We start from the raw sequence: 22,433 nt of genomic DNA, 5'->3' as shown, positions 1-22,433 counted from the left end.
GAAAGTAGACGGGAAAACGGCGCCGCGATAGCTCGATTGGTAGAGCAACGTAGGCGTAATGCGAAGACGTGGGATCGTTCGCCACCTGCGGCAAGTGGATTTTGGGTCCGCTTTCAGTTCCATTAATTTATCGTTACTTTAATTCAATTAGCAAGTACAAGTAATTTCCCCTGTATTGTCCTTGGCGTCTTTGTTGGCTTATGATATGATTAATAAGAATCGGGCCCCTCGGTTAAACCCCCCTTTCTTCTCGTTCAAGTTTATCTCCAGCACGATAAATAATATCACGACCACGGTAACGAGTATCCGATGCATGTGGGATCAGCCACGTTTTCCTGGCGTGGTTGTTGTTCCGCCTGTTTCAGAAATCGCAAAAAAAAAAAAAAAAAACGCGCAGCGCACCTTTGAGTAACTTCACAATAACGTCTGAAGCTTCTAATTTGGCAGGTCCCCATCTTCGAGGTTGATGAAAACGCTCCGCACTTCTTGGAGTCCATGCTGTAGGCGCGTACTTTGTGGGAATCCCATCTCATGAGTATCGAAATTCGTAATAGCATGTATGAATGCATCATGTACAGTGCTCAGAATAGAAATGCGATACTCAGAGCGCATGGCTGCTGGTGATTTTTGCGCCACGAGTGAGTACTGGGGGGTCAAAGGGGGGCCAAATGCTGTCACAACATGTGCCACAAAGGCTCATATTGTCATCGTATACAAAAATGCATGAGTTCAGTTTCACAAGCGTTGACCGATGACACAAAAGGCTCTAGTAGCCATGCGCTCAGAGTATCGCGGTTCAATGGCTCAGCACTGTGCCTTCATCAATACACAGTTCACAGTCAATTAAAAAAGAAACCTTTTGAGTGAAAAAGTAACTGTACTCTTTCAAGCTTCCTTAAGTCCAAATATGGGAAAGCTAGAAGAAAACGCACTCGACGTACCTTTAATATTCGTTCAGAGCTACTGAACTAGTACTTAGGCATCTCTTTCGTTTTCTTCCTCTTTCGTGTCTTCATATTTTTCTCTGTTGCAATAGCGTTTTCATTTTTGGCCAAGAGAAGAGGGGCAAGTATCAGTGCGTGTTCTTTTTTATAGTGCTTGTTCATTATACTCAAATGACATTTTGTGTGGCTCAGTATAAACCGGGCGCTTTCTTTTTTACTAACCAAAAGATAAAAATGTGATCTGTCTTGAGAAAAAGCCCACCCTGTATACTATGTAGCATTTCATGAATGTGAATATCACAGCCAGGCTGGTGCGGACATGGGCCGTCGCAACAGAACTGCTTGTTGGCCTAGTTGATGCTTGCTAAAAGACATGTCTTTTGCTGCAATTGAGCACACACAAAAGGAAGACACAAAGACAACACGGGTGGCTGTGTCTTCCTTTTGTGTGTGTTCAATTGCGGCAAAAAACATGTCTTTTATGGGCTGTCAATTCGAAGGTCTTCCTTTGGGACTAATGAATGCTGTTTTCTCTGTCTCTGTCTCTCTCTCTTGCGGAGGGACCGTTCTTTGATACCGTTCATTGTTTTCGTATTTATCGTGTATACAGTGTGTTTATCTGTGGCTGAATGTTCTGTTAAATGTAGTCTTATGCGATGTTTGACACATTATCGTACACCCTAAAGTAGTGGTGATGACTTGCGCGCCTGCTATACTTTTCAAGCAATAAGAGTCAAATAAAGCTTTTGCTTATTACATTGCTAGGTATCTGTCACTAACTTACTCTCTTTCTTTTGTAACTGGCACAACGTCCCTTTTAAGAATATTATAACGTTCGAGTTCCCCGACTTCCGGAGCACCACCACGTTTTCACGCCAGAACGCAGGCGTCATAATTTCTAAAATTTTGACTGAGCCGGCCGTCGCAGGTATGGCTGTGCGGCTTTGATTGCTGCTTGCGCCGTGCTGGGTGTTTAAATTAAATTCTGGGGCGCTGCCAAAACCACGATCTGATTACGAGGCACGCCATAGTGGGGTGCTCCAAATTAAATTTGGCCACCTGAGGTTATTTAACGTGCACACAGTGCACAGCAAACGGGCCGTTCTTGCATTTCGATTACCCCATCGAAACGCGGCCGCCGCGGCCGGGATTTGTTCCCGGAACCTCGTGCTTGGCAGCGCAACACCAAAGCCACGAGGCAAACACGGCGGTTGCGCTGAGTACTTCTATATACGCGACAGATAGCTGCTCCGCAGATCAATTTCCGGCGAAATTTTACGGCTCTTTAGCCTGGAGCGTCGGCCAGATCAGAAATCCGCGTTTAGGAATATCCCTATAGTCTAAGAGGCAACGCGTAGCCCTGGATGCCGGTAGCGAAAAGTAACACAGCACATCCGCTTAGTAAAGGAGGATATTTGCAGAGGCGACATATTTATGCGCTGGTGCGATTTCATGACCCGTGCGTGCGCGCTTCAGTGTCAGACATGGGCTGTCCGCGAGGACGGGCCGTACATGACGGAAGGTTTGCATAGACAAGCTTGTGTCCCACGGCGCAGCAGACAGCCGCCGCCGGTGTACAGTGTTTTATCGAGACAATGTCGAAAATGAGCACAAGCACGGAAATGTGTACAGGCTACCTTGCGCATGTACAGAATTACACACGTAGAAGAGGCACCGTGGCAGCAGTCGGGTCGCTCAGCGATCGTTCATCCTATCCACTCTTTCCCATGTCACTCTCGAAACCACTTCGGTCCAAGTCTGATCTCCGCATTCACTTCAACACACACCCCGTTCACCATCCCCCCGGCACGCGCGATCCGGGAAGGGGCGCTACTTCTTGCCCACATCGCGGACGAGTTCACAGACACAGCAGGAAGGCACGAAGAAGTTCTCCTCCGACGTGCCGCTGCCGTCCGAGTCGAGCGAGAGCAGCTTTTTCTTCAAGTACTTCTGCGTGCAGCGGCTGGTGTAGCCGAAAGGCAAGCTGATCGCGTTCGAGCAGGCAGTGTCCGGGGACCTGCGAGCGTAAAGAGAGCAATGCCATGGTTCATTAGAATGGTGTCACTCAACTGGAAAGCCCCCAGAAACATCTTAAACAGCGCAACGTTTTTACTGAAAATTAAAAAAAAAAGGACAAGTATTGACGTTGTAGAGGCAACGCACCGGGTAGACACATGTGAGACAAACACGTGGCGCGCGCATTAGTTTCTTTCAGAATTCGTGCGTGTATTTTCACGTGCGCTGACTCTACAGCAACAATGGCCAACCGACTATACCCACCAACATCTGCTTGTCAAAAACAGCAGCATAACGCGCGTTGGTGAGCACTGTTTGTTTTCCGAGAATCTCTTCGTGCGCTACTCGAGAGCGACTACACCTGTTTACGATTAGGAAAAACAAAATAAAACAAACAAATAACAAAGCACCACATACATATACATTGCAGCACTCCGCAAAATAAAAATATTTATGCGAAAAGCAACAACAACAAAAAAGAAAAAAAGCGAGAGAATGTCGCATGCAGTTCGACAATAGAAAAACAAGAAATATACACACTCTAGCATGGTGTAATTCACACACATAGTGCAACCATGAGCTGACGGTTCGTTAACCTTCGCAGTGTGCACTTGTTTGATTTTGTATCTGCGCGAAAGGTGATAAAAATGGGAAATTCTTCGCTGCACTGTGCAGCTCCGCTCTACTGGTTTGTAAGCTCTCATCAGAATGTATAAGTGGGTATTTTTTTTTGGGGGGGGGAGGGGTTGCTACGATCGCCTCTACACTGTACGGCGTGTAGCCGTTGCACCATATACCGTTTACTTGTTCAGAGTCAACTCCGACTTATTTATTCAAGTACACGCTAAAGTACAGCTAAAGTATTCAAGTACACGCAGAGAGAGAGAGAGAGAGAGCAAGGACAGGAAAGGCAGGGAGGTCAACCGGAAGGCAGAAATTCTCACAACCTCCGAACCTCTCCAAATGAAGTTTGTTGCATTTAAGAGCCAAAGCTAGGAGTCTTCGGAAGCAAATTTTAATGCGATACCATTATATGCGGTCTGCACCCACTTTGTAAGTGTGCGCCCGACGAAAAATATGGGCCGATCTCGAAGGCCGTGCAGTCTAACACAGCGTCTCAAAGCGTTAGCTGACACGAGTGGAAAGTGCGAAAAATCGACACGTGTTACACATTTCAAAGGGCGACTTTGGCACGAGAGAAGCGTGCGTGCGACCGTGGCCTAGTGGCTAGAGCGTTGGGCTGCTGCGCTGAAAATCAGGGCTCGATCCCACCATGGGCCAAAACTTTCCACATAGACTTCACCCGCCTTGGAGGTATATATAACAGAAAACTCGAGGTGCATGAGCGTGCACAAGCGCGTCAAAGTGTGCACCAAATAGCAAGCTGGTAAGAGATACGAGGTATCGAAACGCCATTTTTATAAATGAGAGATATGCAATTTCACCAATGAAGCACGCACGCGCAGCTGTCGAGAGGTCTACCGTACGTCGGAAGTAGTGGGCGGATCCTGCATATTGGCGGCGAGGAGTTACGGAGTCGCCATCTATCGGAAGCGCCTCGCTGGCGTAGTATGAGGGATCACGCGGCGCGCTCCTCATATGCTGTCAGCGCTCACTGAAAACACCACGCGCGAGCTCTCCTGGACATTTCTGTAAGTACTTTCGAAACGAGAAAAGTTTTTTACTGTCTAAATAATAATCTTGGGCAAACTGAAAGCACAGAATCTTTTAGAGACGCTATCTCTTTACCGGATACGTACAGTGAACGCCACTGCGCGCGGTCGCCGCGATGGAGTCTCCCGAACCGGCTTCTTGAAACGCTGAGAGCAAACTATGTGAAATATGCTCTTATAGTGTTTGTATGACTAAATTGACCGTAATAGAATGAAGCCTCAATGCAGCGATCGCACATATTCGCAGCGACTGACTGCGCGTCTGCATGCTTGTCCGCGCACTGTTTTGTTTTCGTCGCGTGCGCGTTTTCGCACCGTGCCATGAGCTTTAGGCCGCAGAATATGAGCATTTGACAGTATACAAGCAACCAATGTTGCGTGGGCGCTATCAGAGCTGTTCAAAAATAATTTAATTGTAGAGACTTCGACGCCTACGACGCCTGTGATGTGCCGTCGCGACGATTCAATGTTTCTTTTTTCTTCTAAATTCTTGGACGTTTCAATATTATTTCTCGAGTTGCGTCGCACTGTATGTTTATCGGTGTTCTCAGCGTGCGATTTCCCGCTGCTTCTTTTTTGTAATCCAGTGTAATAATTCATAACACAAACATGACCATATACCATGCTTTTTTTTTAATGTGCTTCTTACCACTCCCTTTCCACTCCAGTGAACTTGCCAGTATCTATAGCATCGACAAGTTCATAGACTAAACCGTTATGACATTAGTCGGGCAGCAGACTCGGGCGAGCGTCTCAGTGCGCGTTTTCCGAACATCGCAGACCCGGCGCCGTAGCAGAAATCTTCCTCGCGTCTGTGCTTGCTGCATACCCGAGTTGTAGCTGATGACTGTTTGCCGGTTTTATTTTTCGCGAGCCAAGCTTCACGCAGCTTCTTGTCCTGCGGCTACGTGTGAATAAGGCTGACACCGGGCTCCGTTGCGTACGTCCGGCACTGCGGCACCGAGCAATAGCCTACCATGTTGCGCGCCTTCAAAGGCAGCCACTACCTATTATAGTGCTTTCAAGCGTTGTAAAGGAGACACTCTGAGCGGGAAAATCTCGCCTCTAAATAAGGACCGTAGCGTACGAGGAAATTTAAGCTCTCGTTTTCAGCTCGCTTCGGCGCTCCCGAAGCAGCCGACGCGGCCGCTATGTCCACGTGATCCCTAATAGCACGTCACGGCGACGGTGGCGCCAGCTTTTCCAGTGGTGGAGCTCGAGGCCAATAGTAGAATGGCAAACTGGCCCGCTGTCATGATATATGCTGGGCCCAGTATTCGCCATGCTGCAAAGTGTGCTACAGAGGATGGACAGTTTTGCAGTATTTAAATTAACGCAACGCTAAGCTTCGCTTCGATCGCACACGTTCCAGCATGTGCGTTGGATCTAACGTCACTGTACCTATGTGTAAAAATATATACTTTTGAAACTTATAAGATTGCTGCCGCATAATTTGACAATTAGCGGTAGCTAAATTCCGACCAACCTTTTTTTTATTTAGCGCTTCAAAATGTTTTGAAATAATTCGTGAAAATTCATAAACTAACAGATTGAAGCATAGTGTCTACAATTTGCCAAACCCGTGCCAATAATAATAGATGCCACAATCCTGTAACCTTTATCTGTTAGATCGTCTAAAACGGACATTTATGATGTGTTAGTTCACAGCTCACGTAAAATTGTTACGTATATAATTTACGTGAGTGTTAACAAAAGTCCCGTTCGCGAATTATTGGTAGATTTCAGAATGGCGTATAAAATATCATTTTCGCCCATTTTGGATGTATCCATAGGCGGAAAGTTGTCATTTTGCCGGGGGGGGGGGGGGGGGGCAGACCAGCTTTCCGAACCCACCCATATTATATAACCTTTAATAACAGTTGTAACGCTGATATTCCGATCGCGCTAAGCGCTACCTACTGCCTACTGGAAAGTACTGCCTACTGGAAAGCGAAGCAATACTGAGACACATATCATTCGCGTGCATTTCACACACCGTTCATAAAAGACTCTGCCAAAGGGGTCACTGAAGTCAGCAAGTTCTTTTGTTTTTTTTTTTCAGGGTCAAAAAAGCACTCAAAGCAGTTTGAAGCGAGGTGAACAAACAGCAACATAGTCATTCGCTAGGCATATAGGCTATCCAAACTGTTAGAAATAACTGTCAGTTGGCTACCTCCTTCTGCTTAATATCTTCAAGAAAGATAATCAACTTTGTCCCCTGTATATATTTAAATATATTGTGTCTGTGCATGGTGTTCGCAGTGGAAATTGAAAAAAAAATATTGAAATACAAGTGAGGTATACGCCGCTGGTACTTCTAATGCGCTTGCCCTCCTATTGTCAGGATATGCAGAAATAAGGCGAAAGTGCGATTTAAAAGCCTAGCAGGTCCGCACCAACATTGAGGCAGTAAGCATTTAGCCACATTGATATTTTAAGTGAAAAAGTAGAGACAACTCAAAAGAAACCTCAAATAATGTGGGTATTAGAACTCCGCTAATGACTCTTCATGATGGGGGGGGGGGGGGGAGTAGGCTTCGGCATCGCTGGGGGCGGGGCTGCTCTCCCTCTCCCGAAAAACGTCGGAAGGGGCTCGGGCCCCGCAGTCCCCCCGTACTCGGCGCCTATGCATGTCCCAATAGATACAGTTTACAGAATTATCATGTCGTTTCTTATAGTGCTCAGTTACCGAAAGACCTTGTGCTTCTGTCTTCAGGTTATAAGGGGGAAAGCATAAAAAGAATAGCTCTGAGCATACACTTGGGATAAGACATTCCCAGTGCGTAGAAACGAAGGCGTGCAGGTTTTGTCTTTGTCGAAAACGCAGACGCTTTTCCGCTCATCTTGTGCATTGTTGATGTGCGACGCCGCCGGCGTTCTTCATCGCGCCAGCGACGTGACACGCACGCTTGGTACATTATGCCAGGGCGCTGTTCCTGCCGCGCATGCACAGCAGCCGAGTAGTTCGAGCGCAACGCTGAACCTTGCTGCATCGCTTTAGATGGTTCGCCTTCGGGCGAAACTTGTTCACCTCGCTTCAAACTGCTTGGCGTGCCATTAAAAGAAAGAAAGAAAATAAGTACGCAGTCAAATTTCTATAAAGACTTCTGGAAAACAGTGGAAAAAGAGAAACGAATATCCAGTTTGCGACACTGAAACCCAGCAATAAGAAAACGATATCACAATCACGTAAACGCCATTTGTTGGGAAGGGTAGAAATTCAGTCATGTTGGTACGACATGCTGCAAGTGAAGCGCAAGAAAAAGAAGAAAAAAGGAAAAGAGAAGGAAAAAAAAAAGAACAGGGACAGGCGGAGGGTACAACACATGTAAACATGGGACATGTAAAGCCTACAAAACTGATATATACACCGCTCCGGAACATGTCGATAATTTGTGAGCAAAACTCCTGTAAACAGTGTGACGATTTCACGTAAGCTGCAAGCTTATGCGCGTTGTGCGCTTCAGGCACTCTAACAGATGTGGTCGATATAGTGACATCTGTCTTTGTTGCAGAGTTACGGAGTTAAACATTTTGATTGCGTTTCTTTTGTTTTAGTTTATGGATTTTAGACAATATTTCCAAAAACATTTCGTCTCCTAAATAAAAATTTTGCTTCCTACAAACCGGTAGCATTTAGCCTTCTCTCTCAAATGCAAGCCCTTCATTGAAATATAGGTTCGGAGGAAGTCTAACGGGAACAAAACTGAACATTAGTGAAGGTAGTCAGGTTTCCACGATAGTTTACGTAACTTCAGTGAAGTTTTCCAGCTGCGCACTTTGGCATAAAAGTTAATTTTAAATGCGGTTTATTAAGATGTGCTCGTCATGATTTAACGCCAAACAGAAATTCAAATTTTTGTGCCCTTGGAAGCTGCGCGAGTAGAAACACGTTCTCCTGGAAGAGTATACAGTGAGTTTGGCAGGATGCCATATCTGGGCAATATTTCGCTACACTGCGACTGATATCCAACACGAAGCGAAGAAGTAAAACATAAAAGAGCGTTGACTGGTGCACTGCTTTGTCAAGCGACAAAATCGGCCCGTTGGGAGTCGACCGTGCGTTCTTTTGTACCAATTTGAGCTGTCCACCCTATGCAGTGTGCATACTGCTTGACTGTTTCGCAAGAGTGATTTTAGCTGTTGGTTGTTACAGCTCTTCAAGAACGTTCGTATAGCGTCTCACTAACGTATACACAAGATTGAACTATGAAGAAAAGAGTACGTAAGGATGAACGAAATGTCGCTTTGAAGCACGTCTCTGATATTGACAGAGATGGTGCTTGTGAAAATGTGCTGACTTTTTTTTTTTTTCAGATCCTTAGCTAGCTTTTCTTGAGAGAGAAACAGCGCCGAAGCGATGTGCCATTTTCGCTTATCTCCTCTTCGCTGCCACAGGCGTCCTTCTGCCTGTGTCCTGGCTATATTTCTTGTGGTTATATAAACGGCCGTTGTTTATTACTATACTGACGAATGCCCCTCCTCCCCCTTTTCCTGCCTGATGAAAATTCCCCACTAATAAGGGAACATTACTGTTTGGGTTGGTGGTGAGGACAATAATGACGATGATGATTCATAGTTTTACTTCAGTTGCTATCGTAAGCAGCCTTTTGCATTCCATGTATGCTGCAGCAACAGTGGCGGAGGGAGTCATTTACACAGTCCCCCAAAGGTTACAGCTAGGAAAGGGAGCTTCATTTGAATGCATTCTGACGCTGCGACAGTTACTGATAAAGAGACGTATTTTTTTTAGTAAGAGAGAGCTGTACTTGCTGGTGTATATGAAGAAAAAACGAAGCATTATTAAAAAAGCAGTGTCTCCCTTAATTATTCAATAAAATAAAATTGTCACTGCGTTGAATGATGATTTAATTAAATACTTAATCACGTAATCAATCGACACTCCCTCGCGGTTACTCGTTGCCTCTTGAGGATCGAGAAGAGAGCAGACGTGGCCTACCTGCAGACGTCGACGCGGATGACTTGCTTAGCCGAAGGGTCCCTGTCCTGCAGATTGACCACGTACTTCCACTGGGAACGGTCGCTGAGCCCGGCCTTGGGCGACACGAACATGGTGCGCACGGGACAGGCCGGGTCCACCTCGGGCGCCCGCTTCACCAGGTCTCTACGCAGAGCGTCAGGCAGCCTTCTCACAGCACGCCGCCGACAGACAACGCCCAGGCACTTACGTCCGCTCTTTATTCACCAGGCGGCTATGACAGCGTTCGCCGCAAATCTGAGTCTGAATGCGCATTCGCACTGTTGTAATATATACAGCTGATGAAAGAACTCGCCAGCACGGCAGCAATGCGGCAATATTTTGCAGGACTTGCCAACTCGGCCCGCGAAGCAGACAGGCATCATGTTTTTAGACCTTGGAGGGCATGCAGTGCCCTGAAGACTCAGCTTAAACAGTGAGGCACTCTGCTGCTGGTGGCCATGCAACCAGCGGTACTGTTGAAACTCGCAGATAACGCCCTCATGTGCGCATCGGAAAAAAAAGTCAAGCAGTGAAGAACTAAATATCGCTATTAATTACACGGCTCCCCATATTTGCATAGCCTTGGCGGAGCATTCCGACGTAAACATTACTGACTATTTCAACCATGGATTAACTTTCTGGGATTCTTGAACGTGCGCCTAAGGTACAGCGCTTTAGCATCGTTTGTTAAGATAAGATATGACACTGTGGTTACGAATATTTCTTTAAACCACGCCGAAAGTCTGACAGCAAAAATTACGCTTACTAACACAGAATTATTGTTGATAGCTATTTATCGTCCGCCTAATAACAGTGCCACACGGTTCTTGCGTGAACTTGAATAAATTTTAGAAGGCCACAAAGCAGCAGATCAGATTCGTTTGGCGGGTGACCTAAACATTAATATATTGAACATCAGTTTGACTACTGTGTCGGATTACCTCTCACTCTTATCAACCTATGGCTTACAAGTGACTATAAATCAACCTACAAGAGAAGAACTCCTACAAAATAGACTAGTATCCTCCTGTCTAGACCACATAGCAATAAGAGCACCGAATTATTCTTTAGCGGCATGTATCATAAGGCAAAAGATAGCGGATCACTATTTTGTCGCATGTCGCCTTAAGGCACTTTTACCCCTGCCCGAAAAGGACAAATCAGAAGAAAAACATGATAGTAATCAACTAGAAGTGCAGATTTTCAACAGGAAAACATTTGATCATTTGATTGCACAGTTTGACTGGGCGGAAATGATTAAGGATTCTAATTATGCTAAAGTTTATGAAAAATTTTGCGAGGAGCTGATAGAATTTGAGCTTTCTAGTATGTACACAATAACTAAAAAACAAAGGAAAAGTTACCCCTGGTTCACAGCCGACATAATGAGAGCTATTTCCTACAGAGACTGCTTGTGGAAAAGGAGCAGGCGTGCGCCGAAAAATCAAGACTTGAAAACGGAATATAAGATTGCGAGGAATAGGGTCGTTGCCCTCTTGAGATCAGCAAAACGGCGGTATTTCTTAGACAGATTTAATCAAGCAGACAAAAATTCTGCGAAAACTTGGGCTTTAATAAATACGCTCCGAGGCAGTACTGCGGCACCTGCGAATTTCTTAGAATCTTTTTCAGAGAAGCCAGATATAGTGGTAGATAATTTCAATAATTTTTTCGCGCGTTTTTCTAACACTGCGCAGTCGCAGAGACACACTTGCTCGCTTAAACAAACTGTTCAAGCATCTGCTTTTTTGTCCACGTTGTCTAAGGAAGATCTGAGGCGAATAATTTTTAGTTTCCGACCTAATAAACAACCTGGTATAGATGGGTTGGCTATGGCCACACTAAGAAGAAATTTTGATACATTAGCAGACATACTGCTTTTTATGATTAATGGTTTTATAAGCACCGCATCAATTCTGGAGACATTAAAAACGACGATTGTTAAGCCACTGTATAAAGCAGGAAAAAAAGATGAAGTTGAAAACTATAGACCTATCTCTGTTTTGCCTATACTCTCTCAAATACTGGAAAAGTTTCTGTTTGATTGTATGACTTCCTTCTTAAAGAAATTTTCAATCCTAACACCAAGACAGTTTGGATTTGTTGCTGAGCGAGGTACTATTACACTGTTAGAAGAGTTCACCGATGAATTATATTCTGCTCTAGATAAGAACCTGTATAGTTGTGCTTTGTTTTTGGATTTAGCAAAAGCGTTCGAAACTGTAAATCACGATATTTTATTGGAAAAGTTGTTGCGTTTGGGTTTCAGGGGACCCTTTTTTTATCTTATTTGCAATTATTTACATGATAGATCACAGGTGGTCATGGGCAGTAAAGAAATTGTTAGCGCTAGAAGATATATTACAGCTGGGGTTCCACAGGGATCCGTGTTGTCCCCTCTCTTATTCAATTTATTTATGAACGACTTTCCCACGATAATTACAAAAGCCACTGTGTATCAATATACAGATGATACAGTTCTACTCACTCGTCATATGCATTATGGAGAAGCTATTAGCGCCCTACAAAATGCAGTTCATAAGGCTATGCAATGGTTTGAAGAAAACTGTGTATATATCAATGCTAAGAAAAGCAAAATCATGTGCTTTCGTAGTCCATTAAAAACTCAAAAAATAAACTTGCCAATATTTCTTCATAATGAACATTGTATTTCATGTAAATGTACTGCTATAGAATATGTGGAGACATTCAAATACCTGGGTATAACGTTCAACAGCGGCATGTCTTGGCAGCATCACATGGCGTTTTTGTGTGGCAAACTACGTAGTGTTGCATATTTACTTTTCAACATAAAGGGTTTAGTACCTCTACCAGTCAAGAAAATGATAATGCATGCACTAGCGTACAGTTTGCTGAGGTATGGGATAACGATCATCGCCTTTTGTACAGAGCACTGGAAAAATCGGATTGATAAACTACTAAAAAATATATTTAAAAATGTGGCTTATGGTACTACACTTAACGACAATAATATTTTTCAGGAATTAGGATTTTGCACATTGGAGGATTTATTTACCAGAACTGTTATTATGCGGCATAATTGGAGCGATGAATTCAAAGAGGCATACGATGCACCTCGATTGTTAAGAAATAAAAAACGTTTTAAGGTACCCTATTCCACTACTAAGTATGGTGAAGCGAGAAGAAGTGTATACATCCCAAAAATATTTAACGATTTGGCCGATGAATTCTTTTTGGCAACTTCGAAAAAACAGTTGAAGAAATTATTGATGAAATGTTGAAATTTAGTCCTGATCTTTACTTAAGTTGTTTATGTGTTTCTCTTTATTTACTGTGTCATTGTCTGTTAACGGGTAATACTACCAAACACTCTTCTCAAAGTTGAAAATAAGAAACGTGTTATTATGTAAATGTCTACCTTTTCCCTCTTTATGTAAATATGTAACCACATCGCTGTACAGACTGCCGGGCCTAGTCGCACAAGTCCTCGTGGACTTAGACAGGCCCGTTTCTTTGTTTTGCTTTTGGATGTGTGTCAATAAATATTATTATTATTATTATTATTATTATTATTATTATTATTATTATTATTATTATTATGGTTATTATTATTATTAGTAGTAGTAGTAGTAGTAGTAGTAGTAGTAGTAGTAGTAGTAGTAGTAGTAGTAGTAGTAGTATTGGAAAATGCGTAGCGTTCTGTTGTCATGTAAAATTGCTGCTCCACCAACGAACTCCAAGGCCATAGTTATTGATTACATAGCTCAAGAGCTAAAACGAGCCGGCGCAGCAGCAGTGATCACTTCTCTGCAAAGGGAATGGCTCTGATCCCTTGCGTTCCTTCCAGTTGGCCATTCGGCGGGTGCTGTAGTCACCTTTTGTGGTAGACAAACGTTGGCGGAAGCACGATCGTGGTGTCGGCCCAATCGTCGCCGTCCTGGTGCGGCGGCTGGTGGTGGTGGAACTGCGGCTCCTGATGCTGCTGCTGCTGCCTTCGGTGCTGGCGCGGCGGCGGTCTGCGATGCTGGCCTCCCTGGTGGTGCGGCGATCTGCCCTGCTGATCGTAGTCGTAGTGGACGGCCGTCTGGTACACGACGAAGCTGTCGGTGCGCGGCTGGTCGGGCAGCAGCGCACGGTTGGGCTGCGAGTCGCCCAGTCGCTCGTCCGAGAACAGCGTGGACAGGTTGAAGTGCTTGCTCTTGCTGCCCAGCAGCACGTGGTAGATGTAGTCCCTGCGCAGACGTCACTCAGAGTGTGAGGCGCGCGCGACCACCCGGAATGGTGGGCCAGCGTGGATTGGACTCATTCGGCGCACCAATATTCACTAATGCCTGAGCGAGCCGTCCCGTGCAGCCAAGGGGCCAGCATCGCTCGCCTTCGTCACACGCAGGAGACGAAGACTACAAGGCGTTCGAAAGCATAGCCGGATTAAAAGATTACACTAGTGCCTTGAAGTATTAAGAGATTAAGGGCATGGAGCTAATAAACCAAACCTGCTCTCTGTCGGAAACGCTTCGATATACGGGCATCCTGATCTCTTAACATGTAAGCTGAGGCCAAATGTTGTAGGTATATAGGACATATCCAGCAGCTTTACTATATAACTCATGATAATCAGGCGAGCAAAACCCTAAAAGAAAGCCTCGTGGGCTTCCGTTATTTTCTTCCCTATCTCTCGTTTATTTATTTTTATTTTTTACACTTGCGTGATCGAAGTTGAAAGGAGAGCTGATTCGTTACCTGTCAGCTAGAACAATGTATACAGCGCGGCATTCGTTCACCTGACCTATTTATTAGTCATTGTGCGCGGAATGCTGGATCTAGGATAATGAAAACCTCGTGTCTTAGCTGAGCAATGATTGCAGAGTTCAGAAATCAGCTTGTCAAAGTGAACATCGGAGCGGCACCACTTTCTATCATGGATGATGTAGTGTTCCCGTAAAACAATTGCACTTAGGCCTTTCAGCTCCTCAACACATCCTACTGTTGACACCCGCACGATATCGATCACGTATAGTTTTAAATACATGAGCTCGTCTGTGGTCAGACAACACCTTCCTGCTAGTGTTCAGGTACTAAATTCCAAGCAGATACTTTGCGTGCATGCAGGCTTAGAAAAAACGCCTGTGGAGTTTTCAGTTCATAAATGGTGGAGAACAAACACACAAAGTGCTTTCTTTTAGCCCATGAATATAAGGCAGGAAAGAACAACAAGAAGGCCTAAGAAGGTATATTTATATGCAAATACTCGAGAGAGAAAACGTTCGAAAACAGGAAGCCGGCTATTAAACGTTATTTTCAAGACAAAGACAAGCTGGAAACGAAGCTCGCACCATAAGTGGACGGATGTCTTAATCGCTATACTTACGACGGGTTTTCAAGGCTTGGAGCAAAAGCGCATTCTCCGAGAATAGTGCTTGCCTTACCGTGAGCGTTGAAAGCTCAAACCTTAAGCACTGGTATTTAGCAAGAAGCGAGCAGAGCTAACGCAAGAGTTGCGGCACACGGATCGTTCTAGGATATTGAGATTCGGTATTAAGATCAGTCACCATTGTACTTTGCTAAGAGCACCAACACCGACGTGCTCATATAGTTTCCTCACCATATACTTTAGTCGAAGCGCTGGACAGCGTAGGCGCTTCAGTAAACCTCATGTTTTTCCTTTTAAATGTCCACGAAGGTCATAAACGGATCCCTGTTTATAAAACAATGGATAATAAATTATTTTCTTTTATTGCGATAGCAATTACATGGTCACTCCAGGCGTATTTCTGCCGTCGGCGTCGCCGTGATCCGTACAAAGTCTAATGGCGGTAACCTCGTCGCCGCGCGCCTTATGCTGTAGGTGCGAGTGAAAGCGTGCGATGGTGCGCGGACGGTTGTAGCTCAATCTTACGCGCGCGAAGGAGGAAAGCAGACAGGAATCGCACCGTCTTCCGTCGGGCGCAAGGCACCGTGGGGGGATGGGGGGGGGGGGGGGGGGGGCGTTTACACCGGCTGCGGCTGCGTATGGCGCTCCCGCGCGGTCCCTATCTTGAAAGCGACTTGCGATGGGGACAATAGAGTGCGCCGAGTGCTGATAATTTCCTCTGCGCTGTGTTCTCGCCGCTTAGTTTGCGTTGAAGCGACAGGCAGCACGAAGGTAAATTCGCTCGCTGCTGCTGCGGCGCTTCCTCACTACAGTGTTTTGACATGGAGTGTAACCGGTCATCGAAAGAGATGTGTTCCCGTTTGCTGGTGCACGCGTGACGTCATGCTTGTTAATTTAGTTAGTAAGCGAATCTTTACAAGTTCATACTGCCGATAAAGCTACTATCCTTACTTCGTATGGCTGTCTTCTAATTTGCTATAGCAATCGATGCTTCGCCTTTCCGCCGAACCTGCGACTTTTCTTGTCGTCCACGCCACTCATGAACAGTCGATCCTGGTGAAAACGAAGGCGGAGCGTCGTTCTCTCCCCTAATGAAGCGCGAAACGGAAAACATTGAAATAGAATTGTTGCACCATCCCGGGCCAGAATCTACGGAACACTGCTATGAAACCTCAAGCACTCCTCTCTATCCTTCTGTCAACTGTAGGTTGGGATGTAGCTAAGCACGTGGCAACAGCAAAAAATGAAAAAAGAAAACGCTCCATTGCAAAACAGCATTTATTGTGGCGACGGATGCGCGTAAGCGGCGCTCTGAAGAACCGCGAAGATAGTTAACGCCATAGCCGTGGATGCGATAATAGTAAAACTGAAAGCTGTACGAGTGCTGCCTCAGAACGCGTTTGTATAAGCGTTGTAGTGTCAAGGGTTCGACGCAGCACCGTGTGGCCAGGCAGAGCTATGTCATAGGATTACCACTTATACTCTTAAGGGTGTTCTCAGTGGTTTGAAGGGTGAGCGCTTCCACGTGGAGCCGTCATTACACATTTCGATCTGTCGTCAACATATATTCCTATGGGTGGGTAGCGCAACCCGGACGAAGGACGAGAGGCAGAACACAACACGAGCGCAGTGTTGCACTCGTGTTGTTCTGCCTCTCGTTTTTCGTCCGGGTTGCGCTACCCACCCATAGGAACATGTTCAATCACCAACTCGCCCAGCTTGCCGTCTTAAGTCAACATATATCTTGCGCCCGTCCTAATGTAGGCGCCTGCTCCGCTAAAGCGTTTGTTGTAGCACTGCCCTTCTAGGCGTCATTCTGGCCTTGCTTTAACTGTCTATTTAAGACGCTTGTCACGCCGATATAAATTAATTTCTAATCGGCGCACGGTATGTTGTAGAATACACCTGTAAACTTGCTTCGCGGCCGAGAGTCATTGAAGTTGGCCAAATTTTGCCTCAGCTTGCTGCCGGATCCGCGGGTCATATGCATACCATGTTTTCGAATCATTGCATTTGCGAGCACTATAGGCTTCTCTTTTCCGTAAAGTAAGCTTCGTCGTTTCATGGACATAGACAAGATAGAGAGAAAGCTCTTTATTGAAAATGCAGAGTATCTAGCCAGTGCATTTTCGCCTACATGCTACTCTGCAGGGAATGGGACGAAGAAGACATTGACAGGATTAGTAATTGCTATCTAATTGCAAGCGTTAAGCGGCACCATGTGGAAGAAAGTGTCAGACGTTCATGTGGCGAGTAACCATCCGCTACTATATCGACACTGCACCAGGCGGAGCGCAGTTCATACATAGTGGTGTATGCAGAATGCCCATTAAGGGGCTGGAGGTCGATTATAGAACCAACTTGATTATTCATTAGTATTTAATTAATTGGCTAGTCAACGGCGTCTATCTGCACGCATAAAGTTCGAAAAGAACAAAGCAACACATTTAGTTTTAAAAACTGCTTTTAAAGGAGAGAAACGGTGAGAAAACGTTCGCAGCCTGCAGACACTGCTCCCTCGTACACATGCGAGCCAAACATTATTTCGCTCTATGCAGCAGGGAGCCCACAGTATCGTATAAGATATCACTTACTCGCTCTCACCTGAGAAAGGAGTTGTGGGGAGGACATTGCTATCGGCGCCGCCCTTGCTGGGAGTGAAACTTTGTGTTGAGGAGGAACAGGGAAGCTAAACATTGCTCTCCTTGTCTCCGTTATTAGTAAGTCCTGTTCAGAAATTCCAGTGGGAATATATAAATTGATTGAAAGACATCGCACTCACTCCCGTTTGCTGTTAGTTTGGAAGAAGATGTGTTGCAAAGCAGGTCGTGCTTCTACGGAGGAAGAACCACCTTCTTGTTATTTCACAGCTTCCAATTCATGTTTACGGTTTTCTTCATTGCATTTATTTTAGCGTGCTTTCGGCGAACAAGTTGCCTAATTGTGCTGGATATTTCTGCTGGATATTTTTGCTGCAACAGAAGGCAGGTGACCTGAACAAGGAAGCTATCCCAGGCAACTGTGGGCTCAATTGTAAACGAGAACGCCTGGCTCACTTTTGCAATGTGGCATCAACAGATTGACACGTTAAAATCAATCGTGACTAGAGAGTTTACTAAAGGATCGCAAATTGCAAATAAATGGCCCCGCAGTGATGCTCATGCTGTACATGACAGTCGGCGTACAGTAGTGCGGTGCTTGCGTCATTTTGCGCAGAGTTCATCGTTAAAGGTGACTATACAGTAGCGAACAAGTCGCTTTTACCAAGGTTGAGCAGCTTGTTAGAAAGCGACGTATAATTCAAAGTCATGTGGCGGCGCCACCTTCGAATTCCCCGTGGCATCACAGGTTACGGGACTGACCGGTCGTTGCCAGTTTTTTCGTTTTTAATTCAATTAAAAGGCGTCCGTGGTATTCTGCGACCGGGCTTAGCGCGCGCTCCACTTGCTATAAGGACAACGACTGCTTCGCCCGAGGGGAGGCAACTCGGGCACCTTTGGGAGCTTTGGGAGCGTGCTCGGGTGCAAACCGTGCGGTGACGTAATACGGCCTTCAATCTGCACAGTGCCCTTCCCCGCGAGCACGCGGTGCGCGTTCGTGTGCGTCAACCCGCCAGCATTAGCCACTCTGGCCACGGCAGCGCCTCACTCTATAGCAGCGCAGCTGCGGCGTTTCGTACGCGCCGCGCGTAATTGAGCCATCGTGGATTCACCGCCGTGACGGCCGCCGCAATTACTGCTGCTGGTCGCGCGCGCGCGTTCCCACCGCTGTCGCAACAAGATATCCCACGGCAGCGGCGCAAGCGATACGAGCACTCTTCCTTGCGAGTAGAGACCTTCCGCTTTTCATTCTTGGCTGCGGAGGATAAGAAAAAATGCGGGCATGAAATCCGGATATGCGCGCGCTCGTCGCTGTATGCATCCGCCCGTTGTTCAGTGCGGCTTGGCCTCGTGCGCGCAGCGCGATCGTTAATCGTGACCGTGAGTGCTGCGGAGCCAGGAACGCTTTTGCCGCCACGACGTATACGCAGGAATCACGAGCAGCAGTTGCGCTATGCAACGGTTGCGTGGCCTCCGGCACGTGGCATTCAATGCAACGCCAGCACGTTTCGCGCTCAAAAAAAGAAAATACACTGTATTCAGACATCGCAAAACGCTGCTACTTCCGAGGCTCAGCCTGAAGTTTCCGTATAGATGTCGTGACGCTCGTGAGAGCAAGCGGGCGGGTGGTATTTGAAACATCACGCCTGTATACGTCCAACGTCGGCGAGGACGTACGTGCGCCGGCACGTGTTGGAACATGTGTTTGACAATAAACAGTGATAATATGAGGAAATGGTATTACACAAATAAATGCTGGAGGACTTCTCTTTGCATACTTATATTTCTTCAGTACCCTACGTTTCGCACTGTGTGAACATAGGCGTATCTACCGGATGGCGGGGGGGGGGGGGGGCACTTGCCCCCCGACTGTCAAAAGCGGGGGGCAAAGTACGTCATCCCCCCCCCACACACACTCACACATACGCACTTTTGAAAGCAGGCACTTTCGGCTGCACGCTGGAAAGTCCAACTACACCTAAAGATAAATTTTCTTTCTCAATAGTGACCACATAGGTAATGCTTTTCTTTATTACGCATCCCCTGCTTGGACAGCGAGGATTGTCTTATGTGCCTTCTCGGGACGCCCTATAACAAACCACGCGCGGGATTCGCCGTACACGCTCGCGTTGCGGAGAACGCCTGGCGCTGGGCAGTTCCCGCCCTAACAAGCTGTCAGGTTGCGCAACTTGCATCATGCCCAGTTTCTTTGGGACCGCTATATCCGTATTCGAAAACACAATCAGCGTGCTACGTATAACCGACGGGCGAAGGGGAAGTCAGAATAAAGTATTATAATCAGCCGCGCACAAAGACTGGCGTGTTTTACGGCATGAAATCGTTCGATTGCGAACTGCTGGAACTATTTAATCTCTGTCCAGATATAACATGCAAAGCGTTGCAGTCTCAGCATCTTATCACCACCAACAATCTAATCAAACCTCTTACAGGTATAACTGTCGAATTTCATTTTGTAGTCACGACTTATCGTGGATATCCCCGTGAAAATAACCTTGGTCGAACGTGCAGAGCCATTTCAATACCAATAGAACACTGACTTCATTTTTTTTTCTAAAGGCATGGGTCACTTATACTTTTCAATGAAGATTTGATTTTCAGACTGTTTCTAAATAAGAGATGCACTATTACTTGTTTCTCGGCAGGAGCGAGAATAGCAGATATCTTGTATTTTGAAAAAATGAGGGCCACTTTTCGGTGACATGTATCGAAAATTTGCACTGTGTAGGTTGCTTATGCTCTGAAAACAGTTACTGAATAGTCACGTTCTCTCAATTTTTATGCGTTATACACGGCATTTCGTTGTTTTCCCCCGGTATCCTCGGTAAAATTTGCAGGGTACGAGGTTTATATTTATTCAAAATACGAAGCAATGTTCTGAGTGACCAGTGATATATGTTTATTCTATGTAGGTTCATTGCAGCCTTTGTAGAAAGTTACTCATTGAAGTATTCCAGGGTGTCATACAGCCGCTAATCAAAATGTTTCCCAGAGTCCTAAAACAACAGCACGAGAGACGGTTGAAATCCCGTGAACGTAAAGAGAATTTTAAATGCAATGCGTTGTGAAACTTTCACTTTCCTGCTTTAAATGCAAATGTTGCAGATAATTACTAAACCCACGTTTTTTCATGTGTTCTCATGCGTATTACGAGATTCGTAGTTTGTTTCTCCGGTGTCCTCAATGAGCTAAACAAAGCATCTTGTTCATATCTAGGGAAATTATGGACTTGGTATGGCCAATGTGTAGGCAATGTGACACACGGGTGTGTTAAATGCGCATTTTCCGGTAGAATACGTATGCAAATGATCCAAAGCATTATTAGTCTGTTTTACGAGCGGTGTGAAACGTCGACGGCTGCGCTGGCTTAATTACAATAACACTTAACTGAGGTCAAATTTTGCAAACATAAGAGAAAGAATACGCCAAGTTCTTGTACGATGGTAAATGCGTGTTGATCGAATACAGCGTTAAAAAATATTGTAAACAAGTGTTCGAAAGTATCACGCTACTTCTATGCAATATATTATACTTTGAAGGAATAGGCATCATTTTAAATGCAATGTGTCGCGTAGTTTTAACCTTTCTGGCTTATTTAGAAGCGTTATACGAGTAATTATTGAACCATCTTTTTTCTTCTTACTTTTTCGTGCGTGATATATATAAGGACAAGTTAATAAGTGATGTGGAGGTGAAGTTCATAATAGATGGGTAATTGGGGCTTTCGCAATAAATTACGGATGCAAGCACTCACGAATGTTTGAGCGTGTCTAATCAGCGGGGAACAATTGAGCCCGCTGCCCTGGCAAAACTGCAAAAGCCACCAAGGCCAAATTTAGCGAAAATTGGTGGTACGCTACGGAAACTATCTGTGCGAAGTTAAATGCAGTTGGATCAAACACAGCCTTGGTAAAAAAATTCTTATTCAAGCGTTAGAGCATGCGATATGGCCGCTTTCAGCTATGCTTCCCCGTGTCCCGACATAGCTATAGGTTACAACCGGGTTATATTTTGAGCAAACGGGAGGGGGGACATAATTCAATGTGCGACGAAGTTTTTACTTTCTTGGTCCGGTTATAGGCGTTGCAAATAATTACTGAGCCATCGTTTTTCTTCCCCTATTTTCGGCCGTCATAACACGTTCCAACTTGGTTTAATACAGCGATGTCCTCGGTGAACTAAACAAGAAATTTTGTTTATATTTGAAGAAAATAAGGGGCGCGTTATGGGCAATATGTAGGTAAACGTCAGAGACAGGGGACTAATTACGACATTTGCAGTAAATTACGCATGCAAGCGATCCAGAGCTTTATGAATGTGTTTTGCGAACGAAGAATTTATCCCGTTGCACTGGGAGAACTGCGAACGCAACCTATATCAAATTTAGCGAAAATTGAATAAAGGGTTGGGGGGGGGGGTTGCAGGGAGGGAGGGAGGACGCCATGGTAAATGTTATGGCGAAGTAACGTTGTGTTGATGAATTACTGGCTCTTTAAAAATTCTGAACACGAAGTGCTCCAAAGCATTACATGCGGGCAAGTTTTCAAACGGAACAGTAGTATACAGGGTGTCCCAGCTAACTTTAGCCATAGTTTAGAAATATGCGAATGCCACGTAGCTGGACAGAAGAAAGGTAGTGTTATTTGCCGTCGCTTCGAGATACTCAAACTATTTTTTTTCATTCCACCTAATTAGATAATTAGTCTTAATTAATTAATGAACTTCTCAAATATCAAAGTTACATGAAAAGTGTCAATGAGAAAATCGTAGAGCGACATGAGAAACTTCCGATATAGCTTTATGTTGCTCAATACGTGCTGCATAAAAATGTTTTTCCGAGCGTGAAAG

General features: G+C 45.3%; 1 protein-coding gene across 3 annotated transcripts in view; it reads right to left on the bottom strand.

Annotated features, from left to right (window-relative positions):
- Positions 1-2,482: 2,482 nt before the first annotated feature.
- The window catches only part of LOC126548481 (uncharacterized), an 83,019-nt gene continuing 63,068 nt past the window's right edge, over positions 2,483-22,433 (bottom strand). For all 3 annotated transcript variants that reach the window (XM_050196681.3, XM_055063055.2, XM_050196680.3), the window contains 3 exons: positions 13,472-13,828; positions 9,594-9,758; positions 2,483-2,961 (listed from right to left, as the gene is read on the bottom strand). In XM_050196681.3, the coding sequence (XP_050052638.1) occupies positions 2,775-2,961; positions 9,594-9,758; positions 13,472-13,828 (709 nt within the window). In that variant the 3' untranslated portion in view covers positions 2,483-2,774. The remainder of the gene's footprint in view (positions 2,962-9,593; positions 9,759-13,471; positions 13,829-22,433) is intronic.

Source organism: Dermacentor andersoni, chromosome 1, assembly GCF_023375885.2.
Source record: "Dermacentor andersoni chromosome 1, qqDerAnde1_hic_scaffold, whole genome shotgun sequence".
In the NCBI taxonomy this organism is placed as follows: Eukaryota; Metazoa; Arthropoda; class Arachnida; order Ixodida; family Ixodidae; genus Dermacentor; species Dermacentor andersoni.
This window is presented reverse-complemented; position numbering and strand designations above follow the sequence as displayed.